Raw genomic sequence first — 18,160 nt, forward strand, 5'->3', positions numbered from 1 at the left:
TGGCATTGGCTTTGGTGTCATGCAAAAGAGAATTTCAAATGAAATGCAAAAGGTGCCACTTAATATGGAAACAAAGCAAAAAAGTAATTTGCATGAACCACTAAGAATTAAATCTCTCAGCAACTCACTGTTACCAGTGCTGCTCACTGCTGTCTGATACACAGGATCAGCACATTTTGACAGAGATGATTTGCTTTCTTATTTATTGGGATCTTGTGATGGAATTACTACTTTTACATAAGCATCATTTAATTATCCTACAAAGTGAACTTAAGAGACAGCTAATGTGAAAAGGAAATTGTAAAAATGTGTAAAAACTTATTTACAAATTAAGAAATGTGAGGTTAAGCTTAAAATTCATCAGCGCCCATGCCCATGCCATATCAAGAAAAGTTAACTGTCATGTTTCTTTTTTTTTACTTTTGTGCTTAATGCAATCTTCTGAAATGCATTTCTGTTAGGTTAGTAGTGATCATGCCAGAATTTCTGTCATGAATAGATGGATGTACAGAGTCTGACAGCTACATATTGTCCAGGACTTGCCACAGTTTTTATACTTCAGATTTAAAGTGACAAGACTATGGCACACTTGAAAAAGTTGCAGTGTATGTTCACCATGATAAATGAAGCATCTTATAACAAACTCAATATGATGCAGAATAATTCTACATGCAATAAATAAAATAATAAGACCCTGTCCCTGAAGTTCTGGTGGGCTCTGAGAGTACTACTGAGCTGGCAAAGAAGGTGGTGCTCTCCTAGAGCACCATTCGCTGTTAACATGAAAGACTTGAAGGTGCAGGATGCATGACCAACGGTGGTCTTCAGTGCCTGGACAACCAACAGTCCTGACATTGGAAATTCCTTAGCTATTTTTCCTTCATGGATCATATTGTTAGCCACTGCTATTGCTAGAAAACAGACTTGACAGGAAGCAAAACATGTATCTAGCACAGCAATCTTCATTAAAAACACAGTTTTCAGTGTGGGGTTTCAGTAGTAGGTATTAATCTGGGAGAGCACTTTGTGATTTTGCCAGGTGGACTCTGCTCTCTCAGGAAAATCCCAGTAGGTATTATCCTAAAGATGGGTCACTCATGTTATGATCTGCACATTGGTCTGGAACCAGAAGCATTTGGACCTTATCTGTAGAGTAAGAATGGCCCTTTTCTCCTGCTGCCTCTGGAGTAGCTCCTTTCACATCATCCAGTCGCTCCTCTACCGTCTGTTGCTATTGCCCCTTCCATTGCTCCAACTTATTTTGTCTAAGCATCCATCAGATGAACAAATTCATTGACAATTACAATATTTGACAAGGATAAAACCTACAGGGTTCCATGTGGATAAAATGAATTTATTACAATCGCAAGCAATATACCTGCACCTTATCAATCTCCCCTAATATCTGTCTAATGGAACCCTATAGCAAGGATAAATGTACATATCTATTGTTTTTAATATGGTTAAAATATTATTGAAGAAATATTATTATTGGTATTCAACTATTCAGGACTTTTTTGGTGAGCACAGAACACCACTTGTTCAGGGTGCAGATACATCACTCAGGTGATCTTATTTCAATGGTACCCCCTTTGTTCCTATTTTCTATCTTCCCCAATAGTGCTAGACTTTCTGCTTTTACATGCATAAATTTCATTGGCAATCTTATTGTATAACCACTAAAACCAGTAACAAAACTAATAATTTCTCCAATCTTATTCTACACACTTTCCACTCTTGCAACTTGATTTTATGGTTGACTAATCACTCCTGTCTTCACTTCAAATTTCTTGAGCTTTTTAAATCCATCAGACCATCAGCTGTACTTAACTGAAGAGTAATTATATTACCTGTGCTGACGTTATATTTATACTGTAATAGTTTTTAAGAGGTGAGGTGCATGTGTAATGCACATCCAAGAATTTCAATGTGTCTTAGTTTATTTACAGTCTAGTTTTAATCCTGGCTGATTTCACAGTCCTCTGTAAGTGTAATGGAGGAAACTATTTAAAACATGCTATTGATTGCTTTTGATTAGCATATGAGTAAGGGTCATTGATTTGGATGCAGATCTTTGACATAACGGTTCCAAAAGGGTTTTCCTGTCATGCCCTGCCTCGCCCTAAGACATCAGGTTAGTGAATCATTAACCCAGCAGCCTCTATTACTCTTCCTGAACTACCAAGGTCACCAGGGTCTACATGGGAGCTGTTTTACTCAGCAAATCTGTAGGCTGTCTCCGTGATGTTTGTTGAAAACAAAGCACAGATAGTGTTTATCACTTTTAGTTAAAAAAATGCAGGTTTTTTTCAGGTTTAGGTTTTTCCCTTCATTTTTGTAGTGGCAATTTGACTTTGTTACCAGTGTGAGACTTGCAGAATTAGATTATAAAATTTCATTGATTTTATATATAATTGAAATACTCTTTTTTGCCCTGATGCATATTCAAACTTTAATTATTATTATTATTATTATTATTATTATTATTATTATTCAGAATTGTTGAAAGTGCCCTTTGGATTAGTCCTTGCTTTACTTCCCTATTGACCTCAGCAAATAAAAGACTGTGATGTACAAAAAATAATCTTACAAAAATTATCTCATTACATAAATAGTGCAGCTGATTCACTGTATTTCTGTGGAGGAAATAGCGCTCCCTCCAGGCTGTCCTGGATGGCAACATCTGGAGGGCTCTACAGAGCATCTGCATGGGATGGTGATTCCTTCTCCTTCCCGCCAGAAGCATCTCTACTCCACTTTGGCTCAGCCACATGAACAACGATGACTGCATTTGTCCCCATGTAACAGTTTGAAGGCACTTATCATTTATATTTTTATCATGCTTTAATTCAGTTCTGGTGGCAGCTGTTATATTGATGGTACTGCTTTTACGTCGTCTATTTATCCTCTGCTTGGATTCAGACCACTCGATAGAAACGCACACATCCAAACATGTTTTGTTAAGTAGGCCTTAGCTTTGGCTGAGAGGAACCATTGCTGATCATTTTCTCTTAATTTCCAGTTTTGTTTAGTCAGTTTTGCAATTAGCAGAAGCTATCAGATGACTGACAAGTATTTCATGAGGTAGCACTTGGCTTGCCCTCAGCAGAACAGGACAGAGATGAGCAATTTCCTTCAGAATTGCTATGAAAACTCACTCACGTTTCTCTAGAGAAATAACAAAGTGAAAAATAAGCCCCTTCTGAATTCAGCATCGAAGAATATTTGATCTTTTTAATCCCTCACTATCTTGTTAGCTGAACACAGAAAAAATCACGGAAGAAACTGTGGTGCCAAATGTTTTGGGCATGTTGAGCTACCTCCTTCCCTTTAGTCACCTGCATGGATGATTTCCTTCAGTCACCCAAATTTCTCCTGCTCCAGTGCCTTCCAGGAAGCACCAGGTTTGCTGTGTGGGCCTGGCGCATCCATTCGGTCGTGTTGATCATGGGACCAACAGAGAAGAGGCTGGCGAGTTCTGCTGGCCTGGTGGCCACAGGACAGATATAAGATCTTGCATTAGACAAATGTGCAGCACTTTGGGGCTGGCATGAGGGTCTAAAGGAGTTCATTGCCAGGAAGCTGGCCAATAAAATTGTGTTAGAACCCTGTCTGAACTGAGCTTAAATAGTGTATAAAAACAATTTTTAAAAGAGGCAATTTAAAGCACTAATGTCCATAAGAAATGGAGATTAGGAAGTGAAGCTTGATTGTTGCTATATTCGGGTCCAGCTCCCTCTAAGCAATGAGAACAGAGCATGGAGTGTGTCTGAACCCTCAGCTTATTTTGCCTGAATTTCTTTCCTTTACATTTGGGAAAAGCTTGAGAATTTGAAATAATTCAATGGCAAAATTAGTGTCATTCACCATTCTGCACTTCCTCTGCTTGCTTCATTTCCCACTTTCTCCCTGATAAAACAGTATTAAGGTTTTTGACTCGCCACCCAAATTGTCCTTTGCTATTGCCTGACATGAAACCTACTAGTTTCACCTTCCTGGTGAAGTCCTTTTTGTAGATGCATAGGTTATAAATTACATCTAATGTGAAAGAATAAGACATATAATAATAACATCATCCAGCACACTTCACATAGCATGTGGAAATGTTAGGTGGTGTTTATTGATTTTGCTGAGTTATACAAGAGAGGCTGCCTAGATAATGCCTAGATTGAAACCAGGGTTTAAAGTTTATGCCGTATTTGAAAGACATTTTAATGGCCTTGGGGCGAAATGATTTGTGTTGTTTTGGCTAGCCCAAGGTTACAATGAAATACTGTCTTTATTACTTCCGTACCAGGGCTTCTCTGCCACTGTTAGGAATTAAAATGTGAGCATTACAGATTTACTATACGGAGAAAAGCAGAGAAGATAAAGAGAGCCTCAGGATTCAGATCCAGGGCAGGTGGCCGAGCCACTGCCTCGCAGTCGAACGCAGGCCATTACAGAATTGGTTGCTGCAAATAATAAATGCTGGATTACAGACTGACTTTCATCTTAATCCTGCTCATGTCGTTGTACGGGGATAACACTTTTGTATGATTAAAATTGTCCATTTTTGAATTAACACAAACAACAAAGCGTCTGTAGTTCCTGGGGGGAGCAGAGAAGCCCCCAGCTCAGCAAAATGCTCCTGGGTCTCTCTCCAGTGGGGGAGGGAGGAGGTTTCCATGAAAGCAAAAGCAGATAAAAATAGAAAAGCTCAGGAATTGCAGAAAAAAAAACAGGAATTGCAGAAGAAAGCTTTCACCAAACCAAATATTAATTACCCACATATAAAGTTAGAGGCAGATATTCAGTTTTATAGGGTTTCAGAAAAAAGAGACACTTTGGCTCAGGACTTGACTTGAGAAAAAAATATTTTCCAGATTTTCTTGGTGCCAGGGAATTTCGCTAAAGCAGGCAGGGAATGTACTTTCAAATCTTTGTATTCAGGATGCCTCCTTTTACACAGCAGTTCTTGGGACCAGTGTGTGCTTTCTACTGCCTCTCTAGAATGGACTCGCTGTAGGGATCTGAATAAAACATCGTTTACCTTCCTGCAGTATTTTAATACCCTTATGAGCACCTTCACAGCTGACTCAAGCTGCTAAACAGAATCAAACAAAGCATCTTTTTCTACTTATCAATACATATTACTGTACTACTGAACTACTTTAAGTTTAAGATGGTATAATTTGAATTTTGCCCAGCTTCACTGAAAGATCACCCTCTCACTTAGAGGATCCCCACATAATCTGACATTAAGCATGTAATGGCAATAATGTTGTAGGATGTGATGTGGATATACAAGTAGCAAATGCTTACTGAGCACAGGGCTTACTGCTTGGTCAGACGTTCAAGCACCTCTGTAAGAGTATTTCTAGGGAGTTAATGATATTATTGTTTCAGGAGCTGTAATTACTGGGTGTCCATTACATCCAGGTCTTAACAAGTTCACTCACTTTGCCTTCAGCAAGGTACTCTATACAATGTCTGTGCACTTAAGAATGAGGTTAAATTTAGAAGCATCATTTAATTATTTATTTGGCAACAGACACATTACCCAAGCACATAACCTGCTGGCTGTATGTCAGAAAGAGATGCTATAAATAGCTGAGCATCTTTACATCAGAATAAATTGGAAACGGGCATAAGGGAAATGCAGCTTTCTGCCTGGCTTGTTTTTCTCTCCTTAATGTTCTCAGCACAAAAAGCAATATGAATTGTGATCTGATCTTGTTCATTAGAAGAGAACAAATCTGTGTGAGTGCAGGAAGCACATCATATCTCTGAATATAAATAGACTAAGAGGAAGTTGATCCAGATAAATATTTCCTCAGACTTTACTTCTCATCTAAAGGAAATAAGCTGCATTAATTCATAAAAAGTGTGTTTGCAGTTATTGGGAATCCTGGAAGGAGGTGGGTGAGAAGGGACCGCGGGAGGTGACTGCTCCAGTGCTGCCCCCACACTCCAACCAGGACCACCCTCTGGGCGAGGACAGCTCACTCAGGGCCCCATCCACTTGGGGTTTGACCTCTGATTAATTTTTAGGACTTCATTTCTGAAGGCCTTCTGATTTATTTTTATCAAATTTATTTACTAATTATTCTTCTCATCTTTTACAGTATTACAGTAGAAGCTTTTAGCATGTTTGTCCACCCTTTATTTGTATTTAGATGTAACTAGCCAGCATTTCCAAAATAGAGTACCAGCCTAAAGCAGCCAGTGGAACAAAAGTCAACTGCTCTCTGAAACCTACAGAAAAAAATAATTGAGATTTTGCATTTCAAAATTCATAATTCTCCCTAATGCTGGAGTAGATCTGATTTTTACCAAAGGCAAACACCACTGACATTTTTGTTTTGTAGCATCATGTATCTATTTCAGATTGTTTATCAGAACACATACAAGGGTGCAGATAATCAAAATCCTCTTCTCACAAGGGAGAAAAAAGCAGCCAGCAATAAAAATATGTAATTCTTTCCATGAAAAGGCAGACTACAATTACAAAATAGAATACAGTTCTTACAGATCTTAATTTGAACATTTTTTACACTTAAAGTATTTATTTGTACTCTGAACTTGTTCTATAAACAAAGACAAACTTTTAAAAAAATAGTCCAAAGATCTAAAATGTGTCATAATTAAAAATCACACTTGTAACTAAGTTAAAAATTGTGGCTTCAAAGAAAAAATTAAAATGCTCTTGCAATGTTCTCTTGAGGAAGTTTTCAGAGGCGGAGTGGGATGAGTTGCACATTTTTGTACCAGTGCTTCTGGTATATCCAGCACCAAATATTCTATCTTTTAACATGGTTAAAATCATCTGGTTCTTGATCAGAAGCCAATATAAACATACACCTAAAAAAAATTAGGATCCATGGAGCATTCATTATTCCAAACTCTATGGTTCATTAATTTGGAAAAAAACTATTAGCAAACCAGCCAAATTTGACCACTAGTAATTTATACTATCCAGTTTGGCTTAATTCAAGTGATATCAGCAAATCATAATCCTTAGCAAACGCTAATCTTTATTCATCGCATTAACAAAATGAATAAAAGCAATCTTCTAGCATTAGATAAATGGGATTCTTTTCAGCTCCCTTTTGTTTTTCAGGCTGCGGTCAGGACATAATTCAAAACCTTCTGCATTTTTTTTTGTGTGAATTTTTATTGTACAGTTCCACATTAGACTCATTCTCCTTAAAGCCAGCATTAGATATCTGGTTATTTGCTTATCCACGGAAGCACTTGCAGGAACTATCAAGAGTCTGTCAAGAGGCGGAGGACGTCACAGTCTATATGGAGCAAAATATTGCTTCCCTTGCAGATGGCACCCAGTTTTATCTCTGCAAAACACCAGCTTCGAATCAATGTTGTTAAGAAATCTTAGAGACCAACAGCCATATGACTCGGGTTTCTGTATATCTGACACAGTTGGAGGCAAAGCCGTAGTGAGAATTAGTTTTGCCTGCCATTGTCAGCCTGGATACAAATAACTGAAAACCTGGATACCAATAAGTGTATAAGTGCCTTCATAACATCTCTCCTGAAATACTGTGCTCTCAGTACTTCTACCTACATGATATTTTAAGAAATAAGATGCACAAAATATTCACTAGTACTTTAGATGGCATTGAAGGAAACCAAAATCAGCTTAACAAGACTTACCAAAAAAAAAGCAAAAAAGTCATGACCATCTCAGTTGGGCATTGCAGGTGGTCAGTGGTGGTCGAGTCCTGGGTATGGGTTATCAATCCTCCAAAACAAGCAGCAAAGCAATTGAGAAGCATACTTCTGTTTCCCTTTTCTATTCTTTTGTGTTTAGCTTTGGTGGAATTAATAAAGCAGCGGTCAGGAGCTGTTTGGCATTCCCAAGCTCTGCCGGTCAAAACTCTCCCCTACTAGCATCAGTGTCTGGATTCAGCTTTGAGCAAATTTTATTTTATTGAAATTTGGCTTGGGGCAAAATCCAAGCACGTAAAGCACAAACCAAAGAAATTAGTGTTTCACAATATTCAGTATATGAAAATGGCTTGGTTTTATAACAGAAGCTGCTCATCGTTTCTAATAACAGGCAAAATTGCTGTCTGAGCTTCAAATGTATCCTTTAAAATTAAATCCATGAAGGTTGTCTCTACTTTAGCTTTTTTCCAAAAGTTTTAGAAGTCTGTGAACTTCAGCTAGAAGCCTATCAGAAGGAGAAAAAGACTTTGTTCCTCAAACCCAAGGACAAGCTTGACTATACATATGTAGAAAAAAAAATTAGGCTATTCTTGGTTGGGGGGTGGCTTGTTCCTCCACGGCCCCCCCTTCCCCATGGGTATATTGAAAGTATAATCCTAACATTTAGTCTGATTTAGCTAGCAATAACCTCACCAAGGCATCAGGTTTGCTGCGATGTAGTCAGCTTAAGAAAAAAACGGCATTTTTCTCTAATGCAGTAACTTACTAATTGTAGACTTCCTTATGGTAATCATTGTGCATGTTTTATTACCCATTTTCATGGCTAATTCAAACCCTGGGCATTCTTGATTTAGAACAAGCCTATTCTAATCTCATTCAAAAGGTTTTATATCATCTTCTACCGCTTTTTGTTTAGAGGACGTGAGGGTATGAAGATTTACAACATGACATCTTGCCCCTGCTGCTCTGCTCAGAGCTGACAAACTGTTTATTATCGTCTCTGGAAGCAGTGTGAAGGACACCTCCCTTTCCCAGCTGAATTTGCCCTCAGTTCCTGTTATGTTACTACTTGAATTTTGATCATCTATTTGTTTGCAAAGTCAGAGTATAGCTTTGCTGGTGCAGGTAGAGGCAAACATCCAAACTGCAGATTTCTATTTTAAATAATCCTTGTTTAGGATTACTGAAATAAGAGTAATAAGGAGTACTAGCAATAGTATTCAGTAATAGTAAAAGTGAAAGCAATATTGAAAATTATATTGAAAGCCACTGGCTTTCAATACCATCTCAGTAAGCCCTGTCCCGGAGTGCAGCTGTACAGTCACCTTCCTCCCTTTTCTGGGGAAGAAACTCTTAATGTAAGCTAGGATGAATATTGGTTTTGTGAAAAAGGCAAGCACCAGTTCCATGTGCTTCTTGTATATTTAAAAGAGATGGTTCAAATGGCAGAGAATAATGCCTGAACCTTGTTGATGATTTTTTCAAATGGATGAATTTAATTTTGTTTTTTTTTATTGTCAGTTGAAGGTTTACAGAATTAGATACTAAAATGATAAATAATCTCACTATCTTATGATTCTGAGTCAAGAACATAAAAACACATTTGTCGTCACAGCCAGCAACTGCCACATACATTGACCTTGAGAACTTTCCCAAACTAATTTTGGTCTTAGTACAACTTGTCCTGCTTATTAAAATAATAATAAAACTCAGCGCTTGTCTCTCCTCTTTTCATTCTGTCTCCATCAGTCTCTTTCTGATAACAGGAGTGAAATACCATGTTTACCTTGAAAAGCCTTTTTGGTGGCTCCATTTCTTTTAAGCAATAACTTTGATGGTTGCATAGTTTGTGGGTGTTCAGATTTAACAGAGAGCATTTTTCATATTGATTGTACTGGCAGGGAATACTCATTTGCTATCATCTTTGCAGTATAGGCAGCAAATATCACCTTCTCCAATGTTTTAGCAGCATATTTGGACTTGGCTTTGTTTAAGAGCGCTGTACCAAAAGTGGATTCTAACACTAACAGAAATGGCATGTGTTATAAAGTCTGTAGTGCTGGTTATTTTTACTGTTTATGTTCCTTTAATTTCTGTCTAACAGAAAACTCAGTATGTTGCTGTTTTCCCTCACGGCCTCTGGCCAGCCAAAGTGGTTAAACTGGCTGAAGTTCACTGACTTTTGAACTGAATTCCCCTGAAATAAAACGAATGAGTGTGATTAAGGGTTGGAACTCCTAAATGCCAGAGAAGTAGGAACCAACAGCAGATGTCACTCAGTAAAGTAGACCATCTCAGCAGATGGACAAATTTGAAACGTAAAGCCTTTTCCTGACATCATTTGGTTTTAATACGATAGAAATAAATTGCCTTGTCAGTAAAATACAACCAGACAGTCGCTTTGTAGTCATTTTGGGTACATGGTTGGTAATTCAAAGTCCTGCTGCCTTTGCAATATTAATTATTCTGTGGCTCATTACAGCAAGAATACGTGTCAGACCAGCTGAAGGTACCACACACAGCTGGAGTGGCTCAGAAGTATCTGTTCCTCTATTTACAATTTAGTGTTAGCAAGAGATATAAGAAAGCAACTTCGTGGGTCATTTCCAGGAAGCTAGTTGATCAGCCAAAAGTAAGAGACGGCATTTCACCCCATGTTTTGGGGGGGGTTTCCCCCTACAGTGACATGTGATGTGTATCTCAGGGTAGAAAAGCAGCTCTGTAGAGCTGAGAGTTGCGAACATGAACGGCCTCGGGGGAGCTGGGGCTGCAAGCAGTGTACTTAATGACATATGTTCCCATTAAAATGTGTAAGCTGTTCTCTTGTACAAGTGGTTAACACCTTTTTAATCAGGCCATCTATTTCATTACAAAAATAATTACCCAGAGTTGGAAAATGATAGTATTTTATGGTCAGCAGTTTCCACATCTGGGTATATAGTTATATTTATACATAAATAAAAATATGTATATACACAATTTTCAGTGTGACCGGATGTATCTGAAGTACACATAAACATAGCATAGTACTGGTAGCACACATAATCCATACTCCTACTGTGAGCAAAGCTGTGGTACTCACTCAGTACTACCCTGATGCCATCAGAGGTGCTGTTTAATTGAGAGCTGCTTCTCTGAAATATGGAAGGTAGCCAATGTCTGCTGCTTTGAATCTCACATGGCAACCTGCTTATGAAGTAGAAATTTTGATCTTTGGAGCACAGGTTAGGATTTGTCTGTTTCAGGAGGTGTTGAATTTTCTGAGATGGATGAATTATCTGGTGCCTGAGGAAAAAATAGTATTTTTAGTGTATTTAATTGTCACTCAGGTTGTTTATCATGTTTTCTAGGTTGAATTTTTTCATCTCAGTTTTTGTTATTTTGACTGTCCCCTTTATTAATTGTTAAGCTCATCTTTTGTGACAACACCCAGAAGGCACCCTTTTATAAATCAAAAGTAAATATATTACCCTACCTTGCAGGGGTGCCATAAGGCTTAATTAGTTCATTTTTGTAAAGTGTTCTGAGATTCCCAGATCAGCATCAAATGTTTATTATTAATTACAGGCTCTAGTGAGTATATGGGATGATATCTTAATTTAATTCTCTTCAGGCATCCTTAAAATAACTAATTTTATAACATCTTTATTCTTTTAAATTCCTAAAGCACATTTGTGCTTGGCTCACGTAATTCTTTATACATTTTCCTATCACTTACTGTATTTTCAGTTCTGGAATTCTTTTTTTTTTTCTATATAGTAATATGAAAAACAATCTTACTGTTTTCCCTATGATTTTTGCTATGTGGATTATTCTCTAATAAGAAGGGTTTGTTTAAACATTATATGGTGGGTTTTTTCCTGCAGTGGGGGTTGTTAAGTAATTTACTTGGATTCCCTTGGGAAATTCGCAGAGATTACACAGCACTGCTGTGATTTATCATTTCTACTTTATTTCTGACTCATAAAGCATGCATTATTTTGTGTTTACCCTCAGCAACAGATCACAGGAAATTTCATCATCAATCAAAGCACTTTAAAATCAGGAGAAGTGATGATGTGACAAAGGCCCAGTCAGCAACTGTGGTTATTGGAGGATCATTTATTGCTTCATTGTGTCGTAACACTTTTCATTTTATTGCTTTTCCCAGGATCAGGTTCATGTCGCTTTAGTTACTCAGATCCCAGCATCACCGTGTCCTACAGTAAGAACAGTTCTGCAGATTGGACTCAGCTGGAGAAAATTAGGTTTGTTACAGCTTTTTAATCATTTTCATGCTTTCTGGCTGAGCAGGTGGTATTTAAACCTGGCTCTTTTAAAACTTGTTTTAATTGATAACTTTTCAGTTCCTGCTTGTATATACATGTTAAAAGATGGGGGTGAAATTATGGTCGCTAAAGCTAATTCCAGAACTGTCACTGGGTTTGGTAAATCACAATTTCATCCATCGATTATGGGAGAGGTAAGGAAGAGAATGACTTTAGACTTAAAATACAACCTCAATAACTAGAATGTTCAGGTGCCTGAAAAAAACAAAATTTTGATTACTTTTCCATTTTAGCACCACTTTTAATGTCAGCAAGTGCCATAATTTATAATGTTACAAGTTTGTATTTTGGTAGGATAAAAGGTTCAATAAAAATAGTTTATAGTTTGATATGAACACTTGGCTGTTAACACTGTTATAATAACAAGATCATGGTGAATTATGCCTTGTTTTTTAAACAAACTGGTTTACATGAAAATACAAAGGATTATGAATGGGTATTTTAAAATCTTCTCTTGTAAATGCACAATTTTAAAAAGAGAATCGATGCTGGATATGAGTTTTTGTAAGACAGCCAAACCAATATATTATTAAATAATACTGGGAAAGGTATTTTGTGCATTGGTGTATATATACACAGTTATAGAAGTACAACTGGGGAAGAAAAAGTGCTGTTTATATGTAGTGTCCTCATAGTGTCTCGCCCTGCCTTCCTGCATTACCCCAGCATCTGTGCCGCGCAGGCGATTTGCTTGAGCCTGTTTTCAGCCCATTGAGACAAGTTGCAGTGCAAAAGCTACTTAATTTCTGATGAGTAAGCAAAACTCTAGCTGCAAGGCTGGTGATTTCAGTATCTTATCCTCCCACTCTTTGTGGGAGTGGGATTACGATTTCATTGACAAAGGCACAAATTATGAACAATTTTAGTAAAACAAATGGTGCTAATTCTCTTCTCAGAAAAATATAAAGCACGAGTAACTTCACTGCAGCCACTGGAGTTGCCTCAGAGTAACCACACAATGCCTTTTTCTTTCTCGCATGGATGGAAAATTATATGCCACATCTGTATCATCAGTTCAGTTACCCTCATAGCTCTGCAAGCCAGGAAACTCAAGAGTTGTGATGGTGCAAACATAACCCTTTGAAATCCAATTTTTTTTAAAGTTAATGCATATACAGTTTGATCTAGTTTGCTTTAACTTTGCCTGCTGGAGGCAGCAGTAGAAAATAGGTCACTAGAGCAAAGTGGTGTAAAGTGGAGGGGATGAATTATGAATGGATGCTCGTTTCTCCTGTGGTCCATATGAATTACAGTGTTTATTTTAATGTGCTTCGGTGGCTTTCACTGTGCTGCATGCAGCTCCAGGGAATGGTGGGAAAACGGGAAGAGCTGGGACAGGAGGGCAGCTGTGAAGGGAACGTGTTGTGTCGGTGCATGTTGTATTAGTGGATTTCAGCTCTGAACTCCCAGGAGGGATGGGAAGGATCTCTTGGGGAAGGTGGGTGCTGTGTGGGGGCTCAGGGAGAAGCAGGGACAACATCTCAGAGCAGCGTTGCAGTGGAGGGTGACAGACAAAATGTTCAGCGAGTGCAGGGTGATTTGGGGGGGAAGATTCTGGGTGTGAATATGGGACAAATACAGTTGGTTTTCGACATTTCACTACACACTAGTGTTTTGCTTTACAAAGAGAAGTTCCTCTGTTTTCTACTATATAAGCAAGCTATTGGTGCCTTTTTTCCCTATAAGCTCTGGATTGTCTCTGACAAACTATTCACCCACCAAAGCATTGCTACCAAGGCAGAGGCAAGGTTGAGTAGCTGACATCTTGTAAACCCCAATTTTGTAACCCCTTGCAGCCTGAGGTTTGAACGTAGCTAATTCCCTTTCTGGGTGATTAGTAACACAAAAATAACAGTTCTCAGCATCCCTTCCATGCACACAGAGCTCAGTCCTTTCATTGCCACTAGCAATGTAAAGACATTCACCCAGAGCCTGGGGTGAACCTCAGTTCTTTCAGAGCTCCGAGGACACCTCTGGGAAGCAGAGCTCAAGGCCCTGATCATTGCCTAACACTAGTACTCCAGGTCTGCCTCTCCTCCCCATATTTTCGATTTTCAGCAGCATGAGAGAGGACAAATGGGTTCTTTCTTCTGTATTGTTCTTGAAGCAGAACACAGAAAGACAGGCAACTTTACCCTCGCCATCCACAGAATTACCCTGATGGCAGGGGTGTGGGATTGAAAGGACACATTTGTCAGACAAAATTCCCAGCTTTTCCCTCCAGCCATTCTGCTCCATCCAGATCTATGCGGGATTGAGGCACCAGAAGTCAGGAGTTTCTTTTGGTGTAACCTCATGAACAAATCACATTTCCAGAGACTTGTTTTTGTCAAGTGCTTCCTTAACATTTCCTTTTGGCCAAACCTGCAAAATACCTGACAATGCCCAGTCATTTAGGAGCTGTGACCAGCATCGAGTATGAACGTTGCCCTGCTCTTCCGTCTTGCTCTCCAAACATCTGCACTGATCTGTTATTTATTGCCTTAGCTTGCGCGTTCTTTGAAGCAAGGCTGTCTGTTTGGGCTGTAGGTGCACTGCCTGGCACAGTGGGACTCTGCCTCAGGGCAGGTATTTTCTGATCTCCACAGAAGATTTAGCAGCATACAAGGGATGTCAGTACAACTGTGTCACACCTAGAAAATGTGTTAAATGAGGGAAAAGTGTTCCTGGCTATGGCTTAAACTTGGTCTAATTCCATATCATTGTTTTTCAGTGCCCCTTCCAATGTCAGCACAATCATCCACATCTTGTACCTTCCTGAAGATGCTAAAGGGGAGAACATCCATTTTCAGTGGAAACAGGATTATGTTCCTGCTGGTGATGTGTATGAAGCATGTTGGGCGTTGGACAACATCCTGATCATAAACGCTGCTCACAGAAAAGTTGTGTTGGAAGATAATCTTGATCCTGTGGATACTGGCAACTGGCTTTTCTTTCCTGGGGCCACAGTTAAGGTTAGTCTGATTTTCTACGGCTTAATGTTATTATTCTTGTATGTAGAAGACGACAGTGACATCTAACCAAACTCTGAACACACAAGGGTGTTTAGGCCACTCCATCTGTTTCTAGAATTGGGCCCTTTTTTACTTTGTTTTTACCTTTTCTCTGTCCCGTTGGGACTTTCTGGAACAATGCAACTTCTCCGCTGTGACCAACACCAAATGACAGTTTATACTGTTGTGTCAAAGATCACGTAACAGAAAATGGGAAACAGCTTCCTTTTAGCTAAACAGTGTAATATTTTTGAAACAAATTCAAGTCTCTCTGTTGGATATTTTGCAATCTACCTGTTTGTTTGTCTTGATGTTGTTTGACTACCACTACTCGCTTCATCACAACCCATCACAAAAACCTATGTTTTCCCACTTTTTCTGACTGTGAATATCACATCTCTGATGCAGCATGCATTCAGGTAGTGGCTGATCCTTAGAGGTCTCTTTTTCACTAAGATCTTGTTTTCATATATGAGATCCAGCAAGACCACACAACCTTGGGAAAAACTCTAAGGAGCCCTGCAAGATCTCTGTGCACAAAGATCCTCCAACTGCAGAGTTGTTCAACATCTGGAAATCAGTTGGATTCTTGCTTTCTATTTTTCCAAGCAGCCAGAAGTTGAACAGCAGATGACTTTCTGTTTTCGTCCTATTTTTCATTCACAAAATAGGCAGTTTCGATGTCAGGGTTCATTTATGGTGCTGGTAATGGTTTTGGCAATTGCACAGGAAACAGATGCTGAATAGTGAGGGCAGTAAGAGGTTCGTTATGGCCTCATCCTTTTCCCACAGAACCTGATTTGAATGGCCTCAGAGTAATCTTTTTAGAAATAAATAATCCCACTAATCTACTCATTGTACCTGCATATTGACTTTTTTTTTTTACTTCAGTAAAACCATTTAAACCAAATGCAAACTTTTTCGGCAAGATTTTAGAATCAAATAATGTCCTGTGTATTTAATGAAGTAATTTCTGTGATCAGTTCACATTTGTTGTGTTGCCAGTTTTATCTCTGGATTTTAAAATCCAGCTCACACATGTGAAAATGTGAAAGCAAAGCAAGGATTAATGTGCCACAGGTGCAGTTACTTCTCAGCTGGCCAAGCATAAACACTCCTTGCTCCTTCTGATACATGCACAAACGGCATCTAAACTTTAACAAGTAAACCTCTTTTTTTGTTGCTGTTGATTTTTGTGTTGTTATTGTGTTTTTTTGGGTTTTGTTCAGTTAAACTCAGCCAATTTGTGTCAATAAACAACCATGGTTATGTGAAAGACAAGGGACCTAAACTCAGAGTTTAGGGACCTCACTCAGAGTCCCTTAGCGCTTCTAAACAGAAATCCCTTTCAAGCCCAAACCTTATATGAGATGCCAGTGAGGATCAACCAACCTGCCGTTCCTCCAAGGTCATCTTCTGTCTTAGGGACAAGTAAAATATGTATCTGTCTGTTCCCAGCTGACATTTGGCTATGTGTAGCCACTTACGCCAGGTTAAGGCAACGTGCGAGGTTGTGGTGTAGCCACACTGGATTAAGGCTGTGTGTGATGCAGGGCTTTTATTCTTCATGGGACCCTGTAGTTATTTAAAACATTTTTAGTGTGTCTAGGTTGTCACCAGAGCACTCCCATACTCAAATTTCATTTTTAGGTTTTTGCTCCAATTTTTCTCAAATTTTCAGGAACAATCTTGCCAAATATGATTTGAACAGATTTTGCAATGTGAATTTAATTTCATGTTATGTCAAAAGTAAAACTATAAATTGGGTCAAGATTTACATCCAATTCAGCATAGACCCTGTCATAGAATTATAACACCAAGGACAATTTTTTTGACAAAGTTTTCTTGCTTTTCAGGATTGGAACACTATATAAAACTTTCTAAAAACTTCTAATATCTTATTTAAAACATTTAGCATAGCTCTAATCTCAGTTCATCACAAACACATTTTTTGTATAAAAAAAAGATGAGAATCTTTGCACGTTGTGTGTGACACCACATGTTAAATGTAACCACATCAGTCACCTCTGTTTCAAGCACCATTTCGCAGCAGTCAGATAACTTGGTCAGTATAACGGCAGAATGACAGCAGCAATGGGTGGTACATCTTCACAGGAGTCCCAATATTGTTAATGCTGTTAAGCTGCAAGATTTCATAGAAACTGGGGGAAGCTTTCAGGAGATTTCTCTATCATAGTCAAAGGCATTGGCCTGCTGAATAATGTTGGAGAAACACTGACAGTGCTACAGAGAGAGCTTGCATCAAAGCTAATTCTAGTTCTCTTTTTCCTACAAGTCCTTTTGCTTCCCAGACATCTAAAACTTGTTAAATAGTCCTGATATTTGTATAGAAATTTTGAATTTTTACTTAAAGGATGAGCAAATTTCATTGCTGTGCTGTGCTACCTTTTGTAACTCTCACCTATGTGCTTTTTAAAGAAGTTTCCATACCCACAGTCTATCACTATGTCAAACTCCATTTCAAGCTGATGAGACCTTTTCTCTGCCGTCCAAGCCTGTTTGTGCCATACAAGTTTCAATTCATATCCTCCTGTCCTTTTTCAACTAGTATTTTAGATAAAATGGCCTTAAAAATATTTCTTGAAGTTTTTGATAACTTCTTTGCTAGCTTCCTTCAGTGCTTTTCCTTATGAGTTTCCTTGACAATGCCAATGAACAGTCACATTTCTAGGCATTATTTGTTATTTAACTTAGTTTTGATTAGTGTATACAAAACTGTGGGTCAATTCTTTTCCTAAATTGGGCCATAAAGATAAGTAATTTCATTGGACCAAGGGAATGAAATATTAAGAAAAACAAAAAGAAATAAGAAAAATGATCTTTCTAAATTTACTGAGGTTCTTTTCTGTATTCATCCTTTCTTGCACACCACCTTTCACCACCCAGAATGACTGATTTTGCATATTTCTCAGGTGGAAGGGCAGTGCCAAGCTGAGACAGCTTATCCAGCTGGCAGTTAGAACTGAAAGAAGAGGATAAAATACATACTTATTCCTGGTAGAAAAAGGAGTAGAAACAGACTTTCTCTAAGTGTTTACTTCTGGACTGCCCCAGCAGATCTTGCTTAGATGGTGGAACCTTCTCCTTGGAGCCTCTATCGCACATCCAGGGTAGTCAGTGAAGCAAACGAGGGAATGAACGTGAGCC

The 18,160-nt window shown here is 38.5% G+C and overlaps 1 protein-coding gene across 1 annotated transcript in view; it reads left to right on the forward strand.

Moving 5' to 3' along the window:
- Positions 1–18,160, forward strand: part of RELN (reelin) — a gene marked incomplete at its 5' end in the record, with an annotated part of 178,344 nt that overhangs the window by 28,800 nt on the left and 131,384 nt on the right. Inside the window, 2 exons of the mRNA XM_009892163.1 lie at positions 11,822–11,918; positions 14,713–14,953. Coding sequence (XP_009890465.1) covers positions 11,822–11,918; positions 14,713–14,953 — 338 coding nt within the window. The remainder of the gene's footprint in view (positions 1–11,821; positions 11,919–14,712; positions 14,954–18,160) is intronic.

This window comes from Charadrius vociferus, unplaced genomic scaffold, assembly GCF_000708025.1.
Source record: "Charadrius vociferus isolate BGI_N301 unplaced genomic scaffold, ASM70802v2 scaffold1319, whole genome shotgun sequence".
NCBI classification, from domain to species: Eukaryota; Metazoa; Chordata; class Aves; order Charadriiformes; family Charadriidae; genus Charadrius; species Charadrius vociferus.